This window comes from Choristoneura fumiferana, chromosome 14 (genome assembly GCF_025370935.1).
Source record: "Choristoneura fumiferana chromosome 14, NRCan_CFum_1, whole genome shotgun sequence".
NCBI classification, from domain to species: domain Eukaryota; kingdom Metazoa; phylum Arthropoda; class Insecta; order Lepidoptera; family Tortricidae; genus Choristoneura; species Choristoneura fumiferana.
In genome coordinates this window covers 2,245,879-2,268,323 of record NC_133485.1, presented here as the reverse complement: position 1 = coordinate 2,268,323, position 22,445 = coordinate 2,245,879, and the positions used below count along the sequence as shown (strand labels likewise).

Sequence of the window (22,445 nt, the reverse complement as noted above, 5' to 3'; positions counted from 1 at the left end):
ACTGGCAATACTGACTGACAGATCAAGCATATGAGGTTTCGAACTTAATTTTGAAGCCAATGTGGCCAGAGTAGAAATAGTAACTACTGAAGCCAGAATAGCCAGTGTAGAAAAAGTAAACTTGTCGTCGACGTATCGCCGTCGATGTTCACTTGGCAGTCTTGTTCTGCTTGAGAGGCCATAGGTCCAACCACTAGGCCACCACGGCTTCTTCTTTATTTCCTCTATTCCAGGACACGTATATATCCCTGCGCGCGCTGATCGAGTACACGAACCGCAAGCGTCTCCGCGACGTGAGCGCGCTAACGGTGACCGTGGACGCGGTCGCGCTGAAGGGCGCCACGCGCGTGCTGCACGTCGACAATAACAACATGGCCGTCATGCAGTACATCGACGTGAGTACCGCCGCCGCCGTGGACACACGACACAACCGTTCAACATGCTACTAGATGTTAGACTAGTCTAAAGTCTGTCGTGTCACCGAGTAGCTTAGTTTTAGTGCTATTTTTAGTTTTATTACTGTAAGGTGTTGGTGCTTATGGAACCAAAATAAATCTCTTTCTTTCTGTCTTTCTAACATCTGGTAACACCACCGTTCACCATGCTACGAGATGTTAGACTGGTCTAGAGTCTAACATCTGGTAATACAACCGGCCACCGTGCTACCAGATGTTAGACTAATAAACCAAAACAAACATTTTAATTTGTCATTATAACTCTTCAAGTAACTCTATTTTTCTCAAACAAACTACCCACAAAAATGATAATACATTACTGTTAAGGCATGTTATATACAGGGTGGCCCATTTCTATCGGTCAGTATGGGAAAGTCTGAAACTATACGACATACGAAAATTTCTTCTTAGGAACCATGACATCGATTTTAATAACAAGAAAAACTGCATTAGCCGGGTATCCACTGAGCGAGCCGCCTCGCGCGGCAGCCATTTTCGGTGCGATTTTGAGCCATGTGTCGAACAGAATCATGCGTCATGCGCTTGCCTCGCGAGGCGGCTCGCTCAATGGAGACCCGGCTATTCATGCATTTAAAAAAAACCTGTACTCAGCTCGGGAATCGAACCCGGTTGTTTTGAAAAAAAAAACTTACAATATTTCTATTTAGATATCGATTGTGTACGTCTTAAGAAGTAAATGTGTCCATGAAACATTATGTCTAAAATGAATAAAATGCATTGTTTTCACATACTTTAATTTATTTTAGTTTTTAAAACAACCGGGTTCGATTCCCGAGCTGAGTACAGGTTTTTTTTAAATGCATAAATGCAGTTTTTCTTGTTATTAAAATCGATGTCATGGTTCCTAAGAAGGAATATTCGTATGTCGTATAGTTTCAGACTTTCCCATACTGACCGATATAAATGGGCCACCCTGTTTATATGTATTGGTAGGTATTTGTTGGTGATGAATGCAAGTAAATCTGTTCAGATCCCGTCGGCGTGGGGCACGGTGAAGGTGACGGCGCGCGGCGCGGGGTTCGCGATCCTGCAGATGTCTGTGCAGTACAACGTGGACATCCCGCGCTTCCAGACGGACCCGCCGCTGCGCGCGTTCGCGCTCGCCGCGCAGGCGCGCTTCTACGGACGGAACCAGTCGCACATCGAGTACCAGACCTGCGCCAGGTTACTAAACATTATATTTTGTTCTCACAAATGACCGTGGAAGTTGTCATTGTTCAATTTAATTTTTTTTTTTTTGTTGTATTGTTGACGGTCTTGACGGCCTTGCATATTATATTTCTCAAAAATGACCGTAAAAGTTGACATTATTCTTTACATATCAGAAGGTAAAGTGCATAGTTTATGGTCAGCGAAAAATTAAAAAGTTAAAAAGATTGCAGGCGCGCTAGCTCGACAATAATGAATGAGCGCGCCGAGAATCATTCCCATTTTTTTTAAAGTTCAAAATTGCCATGGAAATGTTGGCACAAGTCGTATACAGCCAAATCTAATGGCCGGTATCAGATATTTTGTTGGAACTCCGGACTTTTTCTATTGGGTCAAAAATAGCTTGTGGTGTTTTCGATGGAAAAATACACCTGCAGTTTATTTTTAATGAACATTGGCGGGAAAGCATAAGAGAAAATTTTTGGAATAAAATTAAATTTTATAATATATTTTGAGAAAAAGCTTATTCTATTTCAGAATTATTCACCATTTTTGAGATAAGCTTTATATTAGTCTGGGCTGGAATAGCAATTACTGGCGTCGTATTTAAACGGACTCGCAAGCTCGTCCGTTTAATACTCATACTCAGCCAGCAATTGCCTACTTCCAGGCCACGACAATAATCTACTATTTTTATCGTTTGTTGCTATAGCTGTAAATTCCATGGGACTTCTATGATCTGCGTAGGGGGCGAGGGAGATCACGTTTTGTGTAATTTCACATTGTGTGCGCTGCATACGATACAAATTACGTTACAGGTGTTATGTTCGCGGATATCTCTAACATATTCTGCATTAACTAAGTTACCTAATACAAATATTAATTATATTACTTGTATACAAATATTGTGCCGATTTAAAATCAATTAATTAATGGTACCTAAATAATGGACCTATGGCCTCTCAGGCTCTCAAGCAGAGGATCGTGGGTTCAAACCCCGGCTCGCATCTCTTGAGTTTTTCGAAATTCATGTGCGGAATTACATTTGAAATTTACCACGAGCTTTACGGTGAAGGAAAACATCGTGAGGAAACCTTCACAAACCTGCGAAGCAATTCAATGGTGTGCGTGAAGTTCCCAATCCGCACTGGGCCCGCGTGGGAACTACTGCTCATTCTGAGAGGAGGCCTGTGCCCTGCAGTGGGACGTATATAGGCTGGGATGATGACCTAAGTAATGGATCATGAGAAGAAATTGCTGTAATTTTGACAATGTGCGCTTGAACTCTGAAACATTACAAGCCGAGTAACAACGCCGTATGCCCCCAGCTGGACGCTGACGTCGGAGTCCCCGCGCTCGGGGCTGGCCGTCCTGGACGTGGGCATCCCGACGGGCTATATGGTGCAGCAGCAGCGGCTGGACGCGTACGTGCTGGCGCGGCGCGTGCGCGGCCTGCAGCGCGCCAAGTACCTGCCCGGGAAGCTGCTCTTCTACATGGACTATGTGAGTCCCACTCAAACTCGTAACTATTGTAGCGACTCCTAGCGGCATCTAGTGAACAACGACAGAAACTATCGAAGTTTCTCAACGCGGTCGCATATATACAAGTTCCGACGCTCTTCCTTTCGGACTTCGGTCCCCAGGCATAACACCTGCCTGGAGAGAGATCTCTCTATTGGAGCCTCCCCCCACATTGGTGACCCCGACGTGATCAAACTGCGCGGCAACTATTTTTTTAATTCCTTTTTTATTTTTTAACCGTGGAAGCTATTCCACCATAGATGAGAGTGTGTATACGCTTTCAATGCACGTATAAGGGTCGTCAGACTCTACTCATCCACGAATTCCTTTTTCCCGGCCTCTGCAATAATGTACTATTACACGCATACAGTTGGACCAAGAGACGACGTGCGTGAACTTCACCATCGAGCGCTGGTTCCCCGTCGCGAACATGTCGCGCTTCCTGCCCATTCGAGTCTACGATTACTACGCGCCCGGTAAGACAATCTGATATTATGTAAAGTTTTGTTCAAACTACGGGAAAAAACAAAAAAAAAAACAAATTAAACTAAAGGGTACACGGGGTTAACAATACAAGCCAAAGTTTCGTGTCCCGAAACTCCTTTTTTTCATATTACTTAGCTATTTGTATTATTATTTAGAAGCCTTACTATGATTTAGCAACCGTAATTTCACCCAGTAGCAGTGATCACGTTGGATGACAATGCAAGTACAGTCACCAGTACCAATATTTGACACAACAAAGTGTGCATAAATATCTGATACGACTCTGTTTCTAGGGCCGGTAGGACTAGCATTAAAAAAGTTTTTTCACTTCTCATGCTCGTAAAGTTCGTGTTTATGCTGTATCAAGGCGACATAAAATGACTTTTTATGCTCTAGTGCATAAAATAAAATCTTCGTCTAAGACCATGGTAATCAGATGTCAACAGCCCCAAACAAAAAAGTTTCTACATATTTTTTTAATAATTTTTAATTTATGTAAAACTAAAAATCAATCAAATCAATCAAAATAAATCAATAAAATTATAAAAAAATAATTATGCATAAAAAAAGGTACATAGAAAGTGAATAATTGTTTCCAATGTTGCTATTTAATTTCCTCGCAATCTAAGTTAAAACCAGAGTCTAAAACTCTAGCATTTAACTCATTTTCCCCTCGACGTACCGGCTCGGGTGGTTATATGAACTTCTTGGGTAAAATGGCTTGTTTTAAAGAAAGAAAGAAAGAAAGAATAATTTATATAAAACTAAAAATCAATCATATCAATCATAATAAGTCAGTAAAATTAAAAAAAAAATTGAATTATTATAATAATGCATAAAAAATAAAGGGTACAAAGAAAGTGAATCATTGTTTCCACTGTTGCTATTTCATTTCCTCGCAATCTAAGTGAAAAGCAGAGTGTAAAACTCGAGGCTTAAACCCATTTTCCCCTCGACGTGTCTATCCACCCTGGCCGTACCGGCTCGGGTGGCTATATAAACGCCTCGGGTAAAATGGCTCGTTTTATGCTCTTGTTGTACAATCGACTATTTTTTATAATACTGATATTCAACAGAGCGCTACAACGAGACAATATTCGACGCGCTCCCGACCTACCTGCTAAACATATGCGAGGTGTGCGGCTCCTCGCAGTGCCCGTACTGCGCGATATACAACGCGGCGCCGCGCCCCCCCGCCGCCGCCGCGCTGCTGCTCGTCCTCGCCGCATTCACCGTAATCAGGCATCTAAGGTGGCCGTCTGTGCTGGTTACGTAGTAATTGGAACGATGTCTATGCTCAGATCTTGGATATTAACGCATTCGCTGTCGGCTGTCAAACTCAACAAACGTACATGTGCGTTGCCTGCAAAATTATGACATCGCCACTGGGCGAAAGTCACGGCAACGCATGTTTGCCGGCATTTAATGTGTTAAACCCCATTACAGAATAAACGGCCATGCGCCACCATCCCGCTATTGGCAATAGGGAATACGCGAGCAGTTTTTTCGTTTGTTCAATATCTGTATTGTTTGACAAACCAAATTGTAGAAGATTTTTAAAATAACTTGAAACTACGAAGATACAAACGAAATTGTTAATTAGACAGAGATACGATATGTATGTATTATGACGTCATAAGACACGACGACTGTAGAAGTCTATACTAATTTTCATTTTTCTAGAAAGAGATGGAATGAAAAGTTCTTTTGCTCATATCTTCCTTATTTTTCAACAGATATTGATGATTTTTCTGACAGTTTTGTATAGTGGGTTATTGTGTAGTGGGGCTTTTACCACAGTACCGTCAAAAACACGTCGCTATTGAAGGAATGGCATTTCACAATTATTATTTATTATTTTTCGTTTTGCTATTCGCAAGCAGAAATGTAAACAACATGTGGATGTAAACCCAATCAACAATAGGTAAAACTAGCTATAAAATAGCACCAAAGTATCCTAGATCTGGACATAAGCGTTTGTGTTTATAATGAAATAAGCTGAGGCATCATTGTACAGTCAAGGGCCAAGATATCGACACGGCCAAAGTTGCAAAAATATGTATACACGACTTTATGCACTTAACATTAAGGCCGTGTATACATATTTTTGCAACTTTGGCCGTGTCGATATCTTTGCCCTTGACTGTAATTCTTACCATGACTACGGTCATCATCAAAGACAAAATATCATTCTAAAAGCATTACATGAAAATGATAGGCAAAAAGTGATAGATAATCTACTAACATGTAATATAAGCTACAAAATGATGGTCGTGGACCGATCTAACTGAAATATCGTGAATTTGAATCATATCACCGATATTAAGGAAACCTCTCCAAGGAATAACATGCGTTCCAAATAAATGTATGTTTATTTTTATCAGATTAAAAGACATAAGTTAGTAAAACTATTTTCCATGTAAACCTTGATACAGTATTTTATTTTTTATTGTACCTACTTTTACTATATCAAAAGTTAAGTAAGGTATCAGCTTACTTATGATTATGATGATTAAAAAACAATTCTATGAACATTTTAGTGACATTTTAAAATCATGGCAGTTTGTATAGTAGTGAGAAAGGCTGCATTTACGACCCTAAAGGGGCGTTAGCATATCTCGATACGTGTAATTTTGTTACTGTATAGTTTAAATATTTTTTTTTATTAACCACCGTTTAGATACTAGTATAGTACCTTTTATTAACAATCTCATTTATCGCGTGACAATTTTTTGCAGCTTTTGTTTTAACAACATTTAAATACGAGCTAAATTTTGTATTATGTATTCTTGGTCTGTCCCATGGTCCATTTTTGAGAGTAAAAATTGTATCGATTGGACGAAACCTTGACAAATAAGTACTACATGTTGTCCGGGTGAGCGGTTAGTTCCGATGGAGTGCCGAAAAGTTTCTCGATGAGGGCTCAAAGATGTCGCTAGTGTCGCTGCTTAAGTGGCTAAATAAGAAACAACACAAGCTGAGATATGAGGTGCATTGCATAGGAGAAATTCGTGTCTGTATCGTTGTCCAGCGGTGGTGTAGCGGTATAGCACACGGCACGGAATGCCGAGGACCTGGGTTCGATTCCCAGCGCTGGTCTTATTTTTCTGGTTTTTCTGTGCATCTATATTTCAGTTTGTATTTTCGATATAATTATTTAACTTGTGTTTCTCCTAAGTGTTTCACAATCTGCGAGATCTTGTCTGTTTTAAAGACATATGTGACTGTCTTGATAATGAATTCAATTTTGAATACACCAAAAAGAAACAGAATTATATTAATGTGGAAGTCATGTCAAACAGGACCATGGGGCCTGTATTAAATATTCTTTCCTAAATCAGCTATTTTTTTTTATTTAGTCTATTTTTCTTTTCTTCTTTTGGTGCTTCACAGCATTTAATTGTTTTATTTTGTGTACTTTACTTTTATCATCATAATTTTATCTATATTCTAAATAATATCTTTTAAACATTGATAAAATCTTGTAACATATCTTTAAATCGGTAAATCAATTGAGAGAAAAAATTAAAGATTCCGTAGCATAGAATGCGTCCTTGCCTTTTGGTTACATTACAAAATAAAATTGATGGCAGTGCAACCACTTTACATGTATAAAATTTAATAATAGATACTTAGTTTATACATATTATAGTTGTAAGAATCTTACATTATTTTACTCTTGCATTATTTTGTCGTATCAGGGCTAAATATAAACATTGCAATATTAAATGAATGTCAATAATAATGCCTTATTAGTTTTGTATTAAAATGAAATCACAATATTTTTGTAGAACAATAAATGATATAAAATTTCTATAATAGATAGATTCAAAAGTTTTTAGTGAAGGATAAAGGCATAATTCTTCTATTTAATTTAGCAGCATTCCATTAACTTTGGATTGTTGTATGTAGCCTCATGTACAAAAAAGCAATTGCCCGTCCAAGAGCAACTCGTCAAATATAAATTGTATTTAGAAATAATATTTATATCATTGAATGAATGAATCTCAAGCTTCAGTAAACATGTTACTTAAGTAGTTTCCGTCCAAATTTACCAATGACTGATTTTTTTTTTACTTTTTATATGTATTGTGTCTAATCTATTTTGAGTTGTGGCATACAACTTGTAAATGATTATTATAGAGTAGGAGTGAAATCTCATTATTGACTTTTACATAGATTTATTTCTAAATAAAAAACTTTGTGCAAAATAAACTGTTTTTAATTGACCAAGTGAAAAATGGAGCAAAAACATGTTTTTCATGTCTGTCCACCTGTCTGTTCTCTACAGGTCACATTTCTCAAACAATGGGTTGGATAATTATAGAGTACATACAGGTTTTCTATCAATGGTTCTTAGACATGTTTCATCAAAATTGGTTTAGCTGTTTTTGTAATACTGAAGTTTGAAGTGACAGTTGGCTTAAGGCTTGGGCCAATGTCAGTTGACCCAAGCAGCTTTGCCATGCGCCTGTCAGTGATGTCACAAAAAATGCCAATCTGTAGTAGTCAAATTAAATTGTTACTGTACCAAGCCATTGGCAGCCTAGTAAAAATTAACCCTTTGGACACCAGAGATACCAAAATTTTTGTTCTGAAAATAGTTCCATAGGCGCCACGAAATGCCGACATGGTACGTATGGCACGATTTTCAGCTGTCGCGTTTGGCCGACCGTGGCGGTCAAAGGGTTAAAAAGAGTAAAATTTATGACTTAGCAGTTTTACCTATGAACTAAAAATGCAGGAGGATTATAGGAACTTCAAACAAGTTGGGATGAGGTGCAATTCTATTCTGGTTGATGGTAGCTGATAGACAGGAGACTGATCAAATACTTTATTTAAAAAGAACTATTCACATTTTATTCATGATGAATAAATTAATTCACTAATGCCCTCATTGGCGCTTCTTTATCTGCTTGGCCTTTGCAGTGGCTGGCTTTGACGCACCCCCACTGAACAAGGAAGTGATCATCTCTGACATCTCTGGCATTTCTCCCATCTTGGCCAAGTTACTGATCTGTTTTAGGTCTTCTTTGGTCTCGGGGTCATTCATCATCTTAGGCAGAACCATGATAAGAAGCAGCGGAAGCACCATCATGATGACCATAGGGTTGAACAGGAAGTCTGTAACCCTCCATTGCTCGCGTACTTGAAAATAACGGAATTTCGATAACACCTTCATTCTCAATGGGTATGGGACTTGTATAACTTGTGACGTTTGGACGAAGTTGACCTTTCTGGCGCGGTATTTGCCCTTAGAATTGATTTCTACTCTGACTGGTTCGTATAAATAGTCTGGATGGATGATTTCAACAACGTATGAGCCCGATGGGACGTTGTGAATCACGAAGGAGCCGTCGTCTCTTATGAATCCTATGTACTCGCCTCCGTTGACGTGGACTCGGGTCTCCACCTGCCAGTTTCCCACGTCCACTTCCTCTGCGGGAAACACTCGCCCTTCAATCACGTATCGCCCGCTCCCGACATCTTCTTCGACGGAATTAACAGCGGAAAAAGCACCACCCAATATAAACGACAATCCTACGATCGACAGTGAGGGTGGATACATTTTGGTGACGCGCTATCAGTTACTAAGTCGTTTTTGATTTTAAGGTGTATTTGGTTTTAGTCCTAAAATTGATTCGCCTTCAACACAACATGAACATGACTAGAAGGAAAAGAGGAAAACATAGATAAATAGACAAATTAGACAATTGACATGACAGTAGTCACGTTACGTCACGCTGACACTAACAACACAGAATAGACATTTTTTACCATAAAGTACAGTGCGATCCTCGGAACAAGTGCGATCAAGATCATAATCAACGTGCGAAAAAACGGAACTTACGCGGCTATCTAACAAAGCTTAAGTTTTTATAGTTCGCCGTGATTGTCGTTGTTTGACCTCTTATTCTTAGTTTTTACTTTGTATTTTCAGGTTAAATCAGAAATAAATAAAGCTAATACCGTAGATGTTCGCAGTAGGGTTCCGTATTACGCAAAATCTAACTTACCCTCAATATTTTCAAGATCGATACGATGCCACTTCATTCTTGCAAACAATTCAAAATTTTAATCTCTGTAGGTAGGTAAGCATAGAAACAATAGAGCATGTCTTTCTTCGTAACGTGTGCGTATGAGCATATTTAAAAATAAAGAAAAGTGATTTAAATATTCAGATTACATTAATGTGGGAAAAGTATGGGAAATCTCCGGACATTAGAACACTATTTACGAAGCAAGGGGAATAACAAAAAGGCATCAATCAGCTCTATGAGCGATCGTTACCTACTTGACACAAGTCACCGTCAAGTTCATTTCATACAAAGAGTATAAGTACCTATATTCCATATTTCCATATAGGTACTTATACTCTTTGATTCCATACGTCAATGGAGAGCGATAAAACATGTTTATCGAATTATTTACTACATATATACATGCTACACATACCTTGTTATAACGTTCGCATGTTTAAATAAATTCTTATCGTAGCAATGAGTTTAAATAACATTTTAATCAGTTCGAACTCACTTTAAACGCGGATCGTTTCTCGGAAACTAGTGCTACCAGCAAAATGTTACGCTATATTATTATTTTTAATGTTTTTGGCGCTTTTTGTTCGACTGGCCAGTTTATGGTGAACCCGGGGCCTAAGTTCCCGCCGACCAAAGGAGAAGTGTGGCCTAAGCCCCAGTATGAAAACAAGAAAAGTACATTTTACACTTTCGATCTTGAACATTTCACCGTCAAGGTAAGTGACCCACTTCGTGCATAGAATTGCCCCACAATATTTAATACCTACACACTGGTCGCAAAAGATATTTTGTACATTATGTACCTATATCGTATACAATTACAATTTTGGAGATCTATTCTATCAAATATAAAACTTCCGTGGGATTTGGACGTAGAATATACGCGGATCACTCACGTATTTAAAGCCGCACTGTGATCGCCTTATTATTTCGTCCAATAACACGGCCGGCACTCCGGTCAGTTACAATTTCTTCCGACTTCTCCTTTACAAAATTTTTCAATTTTTTACCATTTTCCTGTTAATTTTTTTTATATTCTTAGCCGAGAATACGTAGAAAACGGCAAACAACTTATAGCAGTCCACTGCTGGACATAGGCCTCCCCCAATGAGCATTTTAGGTATGAAGCTACAAGTACCTACCGCGTCGTCTGGCCTGGGGGGCTACTCCGAAATTAGAAAATCGAAGTTCGTATCGTACCGTCCCTCTCACTCTCGTATTAAACAATGCAATCGTCAGCGGGACGGCAAGATACGAAGTTCGAAATTTGCACTTCATAATATAGGGCCGACAATGAGTCTAAATCACACAATGTTTCAACCATTGTATTCCCAGATAGTTGGCACCAAGTGTGACCTCGTGACGAGTGCAGTTGACCGCTTCAAGAACGACCAGCAACGGCTCTCCGCGTCGGTCGTGCAGCCGCGACGCCGGCCCGTGAAGAAGCGCGGCCGGGCCTCGGACCGCGTCGCCGCCACCGAGCTGCTGGTCGACCTCACGGCGCCTTGCGAAGACTACCCGCATCTTGATATGGACGAGAGCTGTAAGTGGGCATTGTAGGCTATCCTGCCTTTTCGCAGAAACACAGGGCCGGATTTAGGGGAGGGCGACTACTAAACTCGAAAATCGAAGTTCGTATCGTACTGTCCCGCTGACGCTTATATTATTTAATACGAGTGAGAGGGACGGTACGATACGAACTTCAATTTTCGAATTTCGTAGTAGCCCAGCTGCTAGGGTTGCCAAATATCCCGGATTTCGACTACTAACTATAATACTAGTTTTTTTTAATAAGTTACGAGAGTAGTATTTCCTTCCATATTAATGGTTGAAGCTGTGGTTAACATTGACGGCCTGTATTCAGAATTCACATGCCTGAGAACTTTTTTTGAGGTCCTGCCCTTCCAAAAGACTTGCCAAATGACAAAATCTGTTCTCACTTTTTTAAAACGACCCATTCTAATGATTTTGCTAATTTGAAGAAAATAGTTGGTTTTGTGCTTGTATTGGTAATGAGGGCTATCGCGTATGAATTCGCCACTAGAGGCGCTAGTGTAGCGTGAGGTCTCCGAAATGTCAAATCTCATAGTTTTTGGGTAAGCTACGCGGGTTTATTTATAATTATAATAATTTTGAGTATATTTTGCAATATCTGAAATTAATTATGGCAAATATGCGTTCCGGGGCAATGAATGTCTGTGTTTTGAGACAGTTTTGTCTTTCGGAAACCTTTGTCCTCCCTTTTTTCCGAACAAAACTATGGAACACTGTGGCATGCTCGATATTTTTATGGTACGGTTTTAAGGTGTATTAAATATGATTTTAATCTAAACTTTGTTTTCATGCCCGTAAAAACAGACTTTGAAAGCCATACTTAAAAACCTCACGCAACAGTGCGCCATCTAGTGAGACAAAAAACGATAGCCCTCATTACCTACCGATCCAATTCGTAACCCTTGAATTGTCCCGGAAATGAAATGCCTGTATCTGGCAACTAGCTACTGCCCCGAGGCCTCCACAAAAGAGGGGCCCCCACAATGGAGATTTGGAATTTTTATCTAAATTCCGACGAGTAAACACTAGTAAACCAACAACTATTATTCTATATTGATCACTTCAATCAGGCAATCAGTGAAATACCAAAATCTTAAATCGCCCTCATTTTATTTCGAAAATAGTTTTGCCCTTTGTTGAATTAAGGCCGCCAGACCTCTAAATCCGGCCCTGCAGAAATGGGTCATTATTCGAGCATTTATTTTATTTACGTGGGCACTCTTTTGTGGACATGGTAAAAGATTATGTTACATTTTCCAGGTTATCTAGTCTAAAAAATAATCCAAAATGTCATTAAATTCTTCAGCCCGTTCATAAAAAATGTGACCACGAAAATTGAGGCGGTTCAAACTTTTGAATAATACCCCAAATATTATTACCAAATGTTTTATTTATATTTACTAACGCTAACATAATGTAATTACGTAATGTACCTCAAAATACTTCTAGGGTCGTTAATATCTGGTGTCCTTTGTCTTTACCGCAGAAGTTATTGGTTATAATGTAGGTTATTCAAAATTAAAGATTTTAAATAGCTAATGTGTATGCTAACATAATCGGGACTTATCACGCTAAACAACAAGTAAGTAATAATGTTTTATTTATGTTTTAATTTAGGACTACTAGGATATCAAACTGAACCGTCTGTATATAAATCTGACGCGCTCGAGTACTTCAAGGTCGTTTTTTTTTTAAATCGTTCGTGACTTTTGGTCGCGTCCAAACAAGTCATTTGAATAGGATTTTTTTTTGGTTTACTTAACATTCCTTCTGAATATCTGACACGCTCGAATAACTTTTTTCTTTTTTTTCTATCCCTCTTTACGGCCTCCCCCACCCCCCACCAACCTACCCGTCAGATTAATTACCTCTCAGTTATCAGATAGACGTAGGGCGTATACTCTATGAATGTCTGATGCGCTCGAGTATTTCCATGACAATTTTTTTTTTGAGAATTTGCACACGCTCTCCCCCCACTAAAAGGGCATACTCAACATAAACTTTTTTCGTTTCTGCATCTAATCTTCACAATCTAATAGGTCCTCATTCATCATCCCATCATCCCAGCCTATATACGTCCCACTGCTGGGCACAGGCCTCCTCTCAGAGCAAGAGGGCTTGGGCCATAGTTCCCACGCGGGCCCAGTGCGGATTGGGAACTTCACACGCACCATTGAATTGCTTCGCAGGTTTGTGCAGGTTTCCTTACGATGTTTTCCTTCACCGCAAAGCTCGTGGTAAATTTCAAATGTAATTCCGCACATGAATTTCGAAAAACTCAGAGGTGCGAGCCGGGGTTTGAACCCACGACCCTCTGTTTGAGAGGCGATAGGTCAAACCACTAGGCCACCACGGCCAGGTCCTCATTACCCTTTAGTAACTACATTGCAGATTTAACATACCCGCCTCCCCTACTATGAATAAACTATGAATCATAGAATGTTTAATTTTCCAAAATGTTTTATTTCCCAAAATCCTAATTTTCTCCGAATCCATTTTTTATTCTGTGTATAATAAAAAAATCATTGAGCTAATTGGAGAGCAGGATGGAGAATGTATCTATTTAGTGTGGCCCTGGACTCCTAACAATAGTTATACTTACTTCAAACGGATTAAGAAATTTCGAAATGTTAATAGGATTATGGAAACTAGCGCCGCTTTTTTACTATCATCGATAACCACCTTGTTGTAGACGAGTATATTTCACAAAACAACACATTGTAGGTCAACAAGTTAGTTATCATTTAATGTCATTATCGATACTTCACAGATATCAGTTACTTAGTTTTGTTTACGGGCTAGACATTGACGTAGCGTAGCTGTAGCTAGTGTTTGGGTCCGCCTCGGGTGGCAATTTTGGGGAGGCGACAAAATTCCATAGTATATAATACATAATATGTAGATAATTTTGGGGAGGCGGCAAAATTCCATAATAAATAATACTTAATATGTAGATAATTTTATATTTCACAGTTTTTTCGCACCTACAATTCGGACTGATTAGAATGAGCATGAAATTTTCCATTACTTTCTACTACATTACTGTGATGAAATCGGGGAATCCCATAACGGGAAAACCATAGTCTATAGTTTTTTAAAACTTAAACCAGAGGGCGGCAAAATTTTCGTCAGCCCCGGGCGGCTGATACCCACGCTACGCCACTGAAATCAAATACAACTTCGCGATTTTTTAACCTTTATTCATTTGAATCTTATCTACCTAAAATGTACTTAGTACTTAGGTACCTTACTTTTGGAGTCATGTCCTCAATATTGCGAACAATGACACTATCCGTCTGATCCCGAGGGCTTATTGTCTAATGTCTCTAATCTAAATACACTTGAAATCACTCATACGGTTTAAGATGAGAGTAGAAAGAGATGAGATGATGAGTGCAATCGCGAGCGCCGGAGCGTTAGACAATACGGCCACTGGTTATAAGATTTAAAAAAATATTGTCCTTTTCCATCGACATCTATGTATAGACTGCATATTTCTTACATCAAAACGGCGCAAAAAATTTGTTCACAGCACAGTTTTGTGAACATCGTCGGGGGACAAGCAAGAGTCACCAACTGCAAAAAAAGATTAGTGGAATACCTATTAACCTCACGATGTTATGCATAAGATTGATTACTCGTTGCGGGAGGCAAAGTAAGTGTTTATAGTTCAAAAAACCTTGTGTTTTCAGATAACCTCACCGTTGCAGTGTCTTCGAAGCTGACGAGCGCCTCTGTCTGGGGCATCATTAGAGGGTTGGAGACCTTCTCCCAGCTACTCTATCTCTCCAACAACTATGAGGTAAGCCTGGATCGTGTCTGTAAGTCCAAAATCCTTACTTTATTTACTTACTAGCTGCTGCCCACGACTTGGTCTGCGAATAATTTGTTTATCGCTATCCTGCCCTGCGGCAACTGAACAATTTTTTAGGATAAAAACCATTCTATGTTCTTCCCCACGACTTAAAATTACTCGTAGGTACCTTTTGTCTTAGCCCGTTCAGGCGTTATTGCATGATTGAATAATAACATCTTCATAAACAATAAAATACAATAACTCTTTATTGCACACCAACACAGTAAGCAGTACAGAAAACACAGGTATATACATAGAGATTTTCTAAGGTAAGCAATAGGCGGTCTTATCGATTTGGAGCGATCTTTTCCAGGCAACCTTTACAATGGACAGAAGTAAGGAATAAATACTAAACTTACTCATTTATAATATTAGTAGAAATAGGATATGATTAGTTATTCATTAACTGTAGAATTTACTTTAATATTGTAAAAAAAATATCAAATTATATTTTATTGTAAGTATTTTAACTAACAGTTAATTTTTAAGTTCTATATTTTACTAAACATACTGTTGATCGTTTTTATAGGGTCTGAAAAAACGTATTTTATTTTATTTACTTATATATATATATTCATGGATTTTCTGAACCACGAACTAAGTATAAACACTTCTCATAACAATAATAATAAAAAATCGTACTGGTTTTTTCAGGAAATCAGGCTAAATATGACGGAGATTAATGATTATCCACGTTATTCTCATCGAGGATTGCTGCTTGACACATCCAGGCATTATATTTCCTTGAACAATATTTATTTGACTCTAGACGCTATGGCGATGAATAAAATGAATGTTTTCCACTGGCATATAGTCGATGATCAGAGTTTCCCGTACCAAAGTGAAAAGTTTCCAGAACTGAGGTAAGCAATTGGTTCTTTACATAGTATAAAATAAAGTCACTATGATATTCCCGCCATTGTCCCACTGTATCAATCTCAGTTTAAAAGATCTAAGCCTTAAATCTCTTAAATTATGCAACAAATTGCGGTTTTCACGAAAGGTATACTTATAGTATAATAAGTACCCCAGAAGCTCTAACTTAAATGGAAAAAAAGTCCAACTTGCCTAAGTGCGAGTCGGAGTCGAGCACTAAGGGCTCCGCAAAAATTTGTTTGCTAACACTAAATATTCCTAGGTATATAATATATATGAATATGGAAATTGTTTATTAATTCTACTTACCTACAGGTAATATTAATGCCTAACTTAAATTTTAGAGCTTGTTTCACCACTCATAGGGTAATTTTATCTGACAGATATCTGTACTGCCGTCTCTATTCGGACAAAACAAACACTCTATCTATTTAGAGACGGCATCACAATTTTTATGTATGCGTATATTTTATAATTTTTTAGCGAACATGGTGCCTACCATCCTTCAATGGTTTATACGAAGGTAGACATCGAAACTGTGGTCAATTATGCTAGGGAGCGCGGTATTCGAGTGCTCCCAGAAATTGATGTACCAGGTGAGATAGTTGTTTCGGTTTTTAATGAACTGTATTTTAGGGTCCCGTAGTCCTACTCGTACATGGATTGTTTATAGTTTTCGTTCGCTGAGGCCACTGTTGTCGGACGCCTGAATAATTATGATACCTTTTGTTAAATTAGAAATCAATGCCCATTAATAAAACACCTTAATTATGCCTATAATCTTACTAAATAATTAATAAAAAGCATCGATGAAATTTGCAAAAAACATGAATTTTTAATTATTCTGGTAAAAACTGATTGTGAGTGAGTGTCGTATAATAGCGTTGGTTTGGTGTTTAATGTGTTAATATGTATATTTATTTTGAGGGTGTATCTATATTAATATCTACATATGACAGTAATGACATAAGAAAGAATATAGCTCACCCTTTACGAGCTCTGATGATTACCTTGTGTAATAATCTCAAATCACATTTTAAGGTCACACAAGATCTTGGGGTCTGGCGTATCCTAGTATCCTGACGGAATGTTATAGAAACAACAAAGTGGTCGGACTGGGTCCAATGAACCCGATACATAATGCAACGTACAAGCTGCTCAGGGATCTGATCCAGGAGGTTCAGGATTGGTTCCCGGACAAGTACTATCACATTGGAGGGGATGAGGTGGATATGGATTGTTGGTGAGTTGCTGGGAGTGAGCTGGGATTGGTGGCTGTTGGTTTGACTGTCTGTACAGTACAGTGATAGGACAGTGTCCCAAATATTTGTGTTTGTCTGGAGAGGCATGCAATGGAAACACTTAAGAAGTGTTTTTTCAGCTCTCATGAAAAAAATGTTTTCTTTTTTTTGAGTTGTGACACTATTCAAATAAAGCAGCGTAGATAGTGTTCTGTTCTGGTTTCGGCGGGTGCTTTCAAACAGTAGCAGTACACTTAAACTAGTTCGCTAATGACGTTCGGCACTCGACGAAACAAAAGATCGGTTTGCTTTTTCTTTCTTATTTGAATCTTCAGGAAAACGAATAACTGGTACAATTAATATCATAAATAAATGATGTACCTTGTCGCTTTCAGTCGGTACACAATTTCGTATGGCTTTTCAAATATGACGTTAAAATGATAAGGTAAAAATAGTGTTCACTTATTTATGACGTTGCCTGTACCTGTACTGTGCCATCTACTGCTTAAAAATCCAAACGATAATTAAAAATAATAATATTTATTTTCAAGTGATTGATTTTTCGTCGGGAATTTAAACAGATTGCTACACATAGGGTCTTATTCCTACACCTATCAATGAGCAATCGGCTATAGAAAATCAAAAAACGCTTTATATCCACTCAGTAAGAGCAAAAAAGACGTCAATCAGCCAATACCTATTATCAGTCTCTCAAAGAGCCGGCATAACGCACCTGTGATACCCCTCGTGTTGCGAATGTCCATGGGAGGCGATTATTACTGACAATCGGGTGATCCGCAAGCTGGTTTCCCCTTATTAAATAAAAAATACATGTTGTATCGCGTCGATCGCGCCGATTGACTATTTTTCGCTCTTAGGCTACTTCAAAGTATCACTTTACTTGAGAACGAAACGGCACGCTAAAACCGCGCGGTTAGTGCGTACATGGCTTTTTGCTTTTTTTTTGTCGGCTAAATAAAGCCGATTCCCCGTTATTAGGTGTGGGGATGCCCTTGGACTAATTAAAAAGTAAAGACAGAATTCTGTGAAAAACTATGGCCTGCTAGGTACTTTGTTTTTAATTTTTTTTTGTCTGAGTTGGTACTTACCTACCTTGTATTTTCTTCTTTCACTAGGCAATCAAATCCTACGCTTCTAGATTACATGTCAAAGAATAACATGTCGGATGTAAAGGAATTGCACGCGCTCTTCATGACTAAAGTCATTCCACTGCTTGGAGATAGATCTCAACCTATTGTGTGGCAGGCAAGTGAAGTGACTATATCACAGAATAAGTAATAGTTGAATAACCTCAGGTTTTTAGCGTATATTACTCGCTGAGCGAGCTGATTTTTTTTGGGTTCACTAGAGATAGGGGCTTTAAAAAGCGAGTACGAAAATATACAGGATAGTAAAAATAGATGGGTCTTAAAAAGAAACCACCTTAATTTTTTTAGTTAGCTCATTTCATTTAAAGGTTAAGTAGTACTTTTATTATTAAATGAAGCATGACTGCATTAAAATTTTTGTAAATTCGCTTGTCTCACCCGGTAACGATCCACGTTAAAAAATAAACGCTCGCAGTTACAGTTTTATAATACTAATCAACAAATATAAAAATTTGGTCTCTGAAACAAACAAAAAACATGAAAACTAAAATTAATTTAATTTTATCATCTATTCAACTGATTAATAATCGATTCCGTTGATTTAGATCTTTTTACTCGACTACTTACGTCTATTATTATAACATAGATTGATTTTATATGATTTCAGGAGGTATTTGACGAAAATGTCGCCTTGTCAGAAAATACACTGGTGCAAATATGGAAGGATACCCCAGCTGTAGAAAGAGAAATTAACAAAGTAAGTTCACCATCAACTTAGGTCCATGGAGTTCGGACGCTCACAAACTTTTTGGACAAATAAAAAAAAAAAACGAAATTACCAATGACCATAGGGCTGGTGCTTTTCTCGCCCAACGTATTGGAATCACGATCCAGCGCGGAATTGCAGCCAGCCTTATGGGCACTCCTCCTCAGGGACAAGACTTGGGCGAACTGTATATATAGTTAATTTTTTTTTAGGATAGTTTAGTGTAACCTCAATTGTTCCTTTTTAATTAATGTTTATGACTTTAGGTTCTATTAATAAAGTACTTAGAAGCAACGTAAATGAATGTAGTTTACGAAGGTATGTAATAGTAGGGGAGCCCAAGAGGGGATTTTGCGTTTTACTCAAGCGCGTCAGAAAACCATATAAGGATAATCCTTGCATCCTGTAATGTAGCCGATCAGATTAGCAAAAAAAAAACTTATAAAAACTCGAGCGCGTCAGATTAAGACAAGGCATGGACTAAAGTGTACATTTCAATAATCTGACGATTTGAGCGTGACATAAAAAATGGGAGAGTCACCAATTTGTAAAAAAAGTCACCTCGAAATATTCAAGCGTGTTTTTTTTTATTTTGAAGGAAATCCTTCAATTATTACGGAGAAAATGTAATCTGACGATTTTCTCAAGGCAAAAAGGTTTAGTTAAAACCATCAATAAAGCTTGGAGAGTACAGCTGTTGAGAACTGTGTATTTCCCACTCCGCGCCTCTCATTCCTTCTCATTATTTTTCTATATCTTACTCTCTCGCACCGTTCCCACACTAGTACCGTCTCTGCCGTCATGTCATGATGCTATCTCAGCTGATCACAATAATGTGATCTTTCTTGATGTATATCCTTTTATATTTCATAGTTTTTTTGACACCCAGGTTCTGCGAGCCGGCTACAAGGTCTTGTATTCCGAGTCGTGGTATTTAGACCACCTTAGTAGCGGCGGCGACTGGGAGTCCTACTACAAGTGTGACCCTCGGGAGCTGGCTCACAACCCCTCGCTGGCCAAAAACATCGTCGGCGGAGAGGCCTGCATGTGGGGAGAAGTCGTCGACGACAGGAATGTTATCAGCAGGTGAATGCGATTCAAAGACATCTATTTCGACCTCTCCATGCAACACTACGCTAACTTGAAACTCGTAGGTTTACAGGAGCTCCTGTAGCCAAAAAAAGTTGTCAATCTTTATAAATACAGCTATCTTAATTTATGCGGATTTGCAATAGCCTTTTGTCGGGCTGCTGGTCAAGTTATGGAACAGTTGAAGCCAAAGATATCTTTACACTTTGGCACTTTGACACTGTATGTCTAGTTAGTGATAATTTTATATCAAAGAAGGTACATGCCAAGCGCGATAATTTGAAAGCCCGACCACCTGCGGCTGCGGCGCTACTATACGTCAACGGTGTGCTCACGTGCCCGCATTGTGTGAGGATCTTCTCTTATAATTTTAGCTACGTACGCTATTTACGAGCACATGATCCACACCGACGGAGTTGAAGCTGGGGTTCTACTACGAATTTCGAAAATCGGAGTTCGTATCGTACTACCGTCCCTCTTACTCTCGTATTAAATAATATATTCGTCAGCGGGACGGTAATATTACGAAGTTTGAATGTTTGCACTTGTAATATACGGCCTGTGCTATGGGCGAGATAGCCGGATCAAATCATCGTCATTATTGTAACAACTTATTTAAGTAAGCGCGTATAACTTTTGTGATTGGGGTGTCCACGGGCGACGTGTCGAGGCGAGCCCCTATTCATAAAAAAAAACTTATTTGGATTATTTTTGCAGAGTTTGGCCCCGTGCAAGTGCCGTGGCTGAAGTGCTGTGGAGCGCTGCTAATGCGTCCGCGCAACTCGACTCGGCGCGGCGACGGATAGAGGAACACACGTGCCGCATGATCCGCCGGGACATTGGGGCCCAGCCCCCGAACGGGCCCGGGTTCTGTGTCGTGCCCATCTAGTCTAGCAGCCACTTTAAAGGCAGAAACATACATACTAAGACGCGACGCCACGCCACCTCGTCCGACACATGTTTCTTTAAAAACTGATCAGTACTGACATGCGTTGGATGGCGTGTCGCACGCAAGCGTAGTTTTACAAGTCAACGCACGTAAAAAGAGCTCTGGGTGGCTAGTGGAGGGGATGTTTGCGCATCTGTGAACTAACAAGCCAATGGCGTGACGGCCGCGTGCGCGCTCCTACGCCCCCTCCCGCGTCCCCCACTGCTCCGCCGCTAATTTGGTCCGTATTTTGCTCACTGCGGAGGTATATCGCCAGGAGCTCTTTTTTAGGGTTCCGGAGCCAAAATGGCAAAAACGGAACCCTTATAGCTTCGCCATGTCTGTCTGTCTGGCTGTCTGTCTGTCCGTCCGTCCGCGGCTTTGCTCAGGGACTATCAATGCTAGAAAGCTGTAATTTTACACGGATAAATTATATATGTAAACTATGCCGACAAAATGGTACAATAAAAAACGAAATAAATTTTTTTAGGGTACCTCCCATAGACCTAAAGTGGGGGGATTTTTTTTCTAATCCAACCCTATAGTGTGGGGTATCGTTGGATAGGTCTTTTAAAACCATTAGGGGTTTGCTAAAGCGATTTTTCGATTAATTGATTTTTTTGCGAAATATTCAACTTTAAAGTACAAATTTTCATTAAAATCGAGCGTCCCCTTAAATCTAAAATCTAAAGCGGTGGGTGGAAAAATTTGAAAATATTCAGGATGGTAGTAAGTATATCAAACTTTCAAGAAAACTATAACAGCTAAGTTTGCTTGAGAATGATTAGTAGTTTTACTCTTAAATAGCAGCCTAAGGTATAAAATATACCTAAACTTGGAAGATTCCGTATAAAATACGAAATCCTTAAAAAATATTATTTAATTTTTTCGTAATGGCTACGGAACCCTATTTTGGGCGTGTCCGACACGCTCTTGGCCGGTTTTTTACGTTCTTTGATTTGTATTCGTATGTCCGCCCCTTAATAGGTACTTTAGAACACTAAGGAGTAATTGAGATGTAAGATGTAATTAGATGCTCTTGAATTACCTTCGATTAGTAAACGTATTTTGCACACTTTTGTAATTTCTTATTTTTACCATTAAATGTTTCTAAGGTGTTTTAACAATTATGCTTTGTGGTTTTATTTTATCCGCAGGATTAGCCTAGGGTTAACTTTGAAAGCGCAATATTTAATATTGCAAATGTATGACGAGCGGTGTCGAACGCCTAGAATAAAAATATCAGAAGTTAAACTTTTTGTTGTCTTATTGTTAAATTGTTTTTTTTTTTATATTTATTTATTTCAATAAATTTCACAGCATAATAATAAAAATCAAAGCACTAAGCTGTGA

General features: G+C 38.8%; 3 protein-coding genes across 4 annotated transcripts in view; 2 read left to right on the top strand and 1 right to left on the bottom strand.

Annotated features, from left to right (window-relative positions):
• Positions 1–7,047, top strand: part of Mcr (macroglobulin complement-related) — a 44,366-nt gene extending 37,319 nt beyond the window's left edge. For both annotated transcript variants that reach the window (XM_074097110.1, XM_074097111.1), the window contains 5 exons: positions 234–395; positions 1,447–1,640; positions 2,954–3,128; positions 3,517–3,622; positions 4,709–7,047. In XM_074097110.1, coding sequence (XP_073953211.1) covers positions 234–395; positions 1,447–1,640; positions 2,954–3,128; positions 3,517–3,622; positions 4,709–4,908 — 837 coding nt within the window. In that variant the 3' untranslated portion in view covers positions 4,909–7,047. The remainder of the gene's footprint in view (positions 1–233; positions 396–1,446; positions 1,641–2,953; positions 3,129–3,516; positions 3,623–4,708) is intronic.
• A 1,405-nt stretch (positions 7,048–8,452) lies between these two features.
• EMC7 (ER membrane protein complex subunit 7) lies at positions 8,453–9,385 on the bottom strand. Its single transcript, XM_074097114.1, has one exon. The coding sequence runs from the start codon at positions 9,199–9,201 to the stop codon at positions 8,527–8,529; it is 675 nt and encodes a 224-aa protein (XP_073953215.1). The 5' UTR covers positions 9,202–9,385; the 3' UTR covers positions 8,453–8,526.
• A 624-nt stretch (positions 9,386–10,009) lies between these two features.
• Positions 10,010–22,222, top strand: LOC141434682 (beta-hexosaminidase subunit beta-like). The gene is made up of 10 exons (XM_074097113.1): positions 10,010–10,389; positions 11,009–11,216; positions 14,920–15,029; positions 15,738–15,946; positions 16,443–16,555; positions 17,001–17,202; positions 18,337–18,466; positions 18,977–19,066; positions 19,965–20,161; positions 20,882–22,222. Exons 1-10 carry the CDS (start codon positions 10,213–10,215, stop codon positions 21,051–21,053), a joined length of 1,608 nt encoding a protein of 535 aa, XP_073953214.1. The 5' UTR covers positions 10,010–10,212; the 3' UTR covers positions 21,054–22,222.
• The last annotated feature ends 223 nt before the right edge of the window (positions 22,223–22,445 follow it).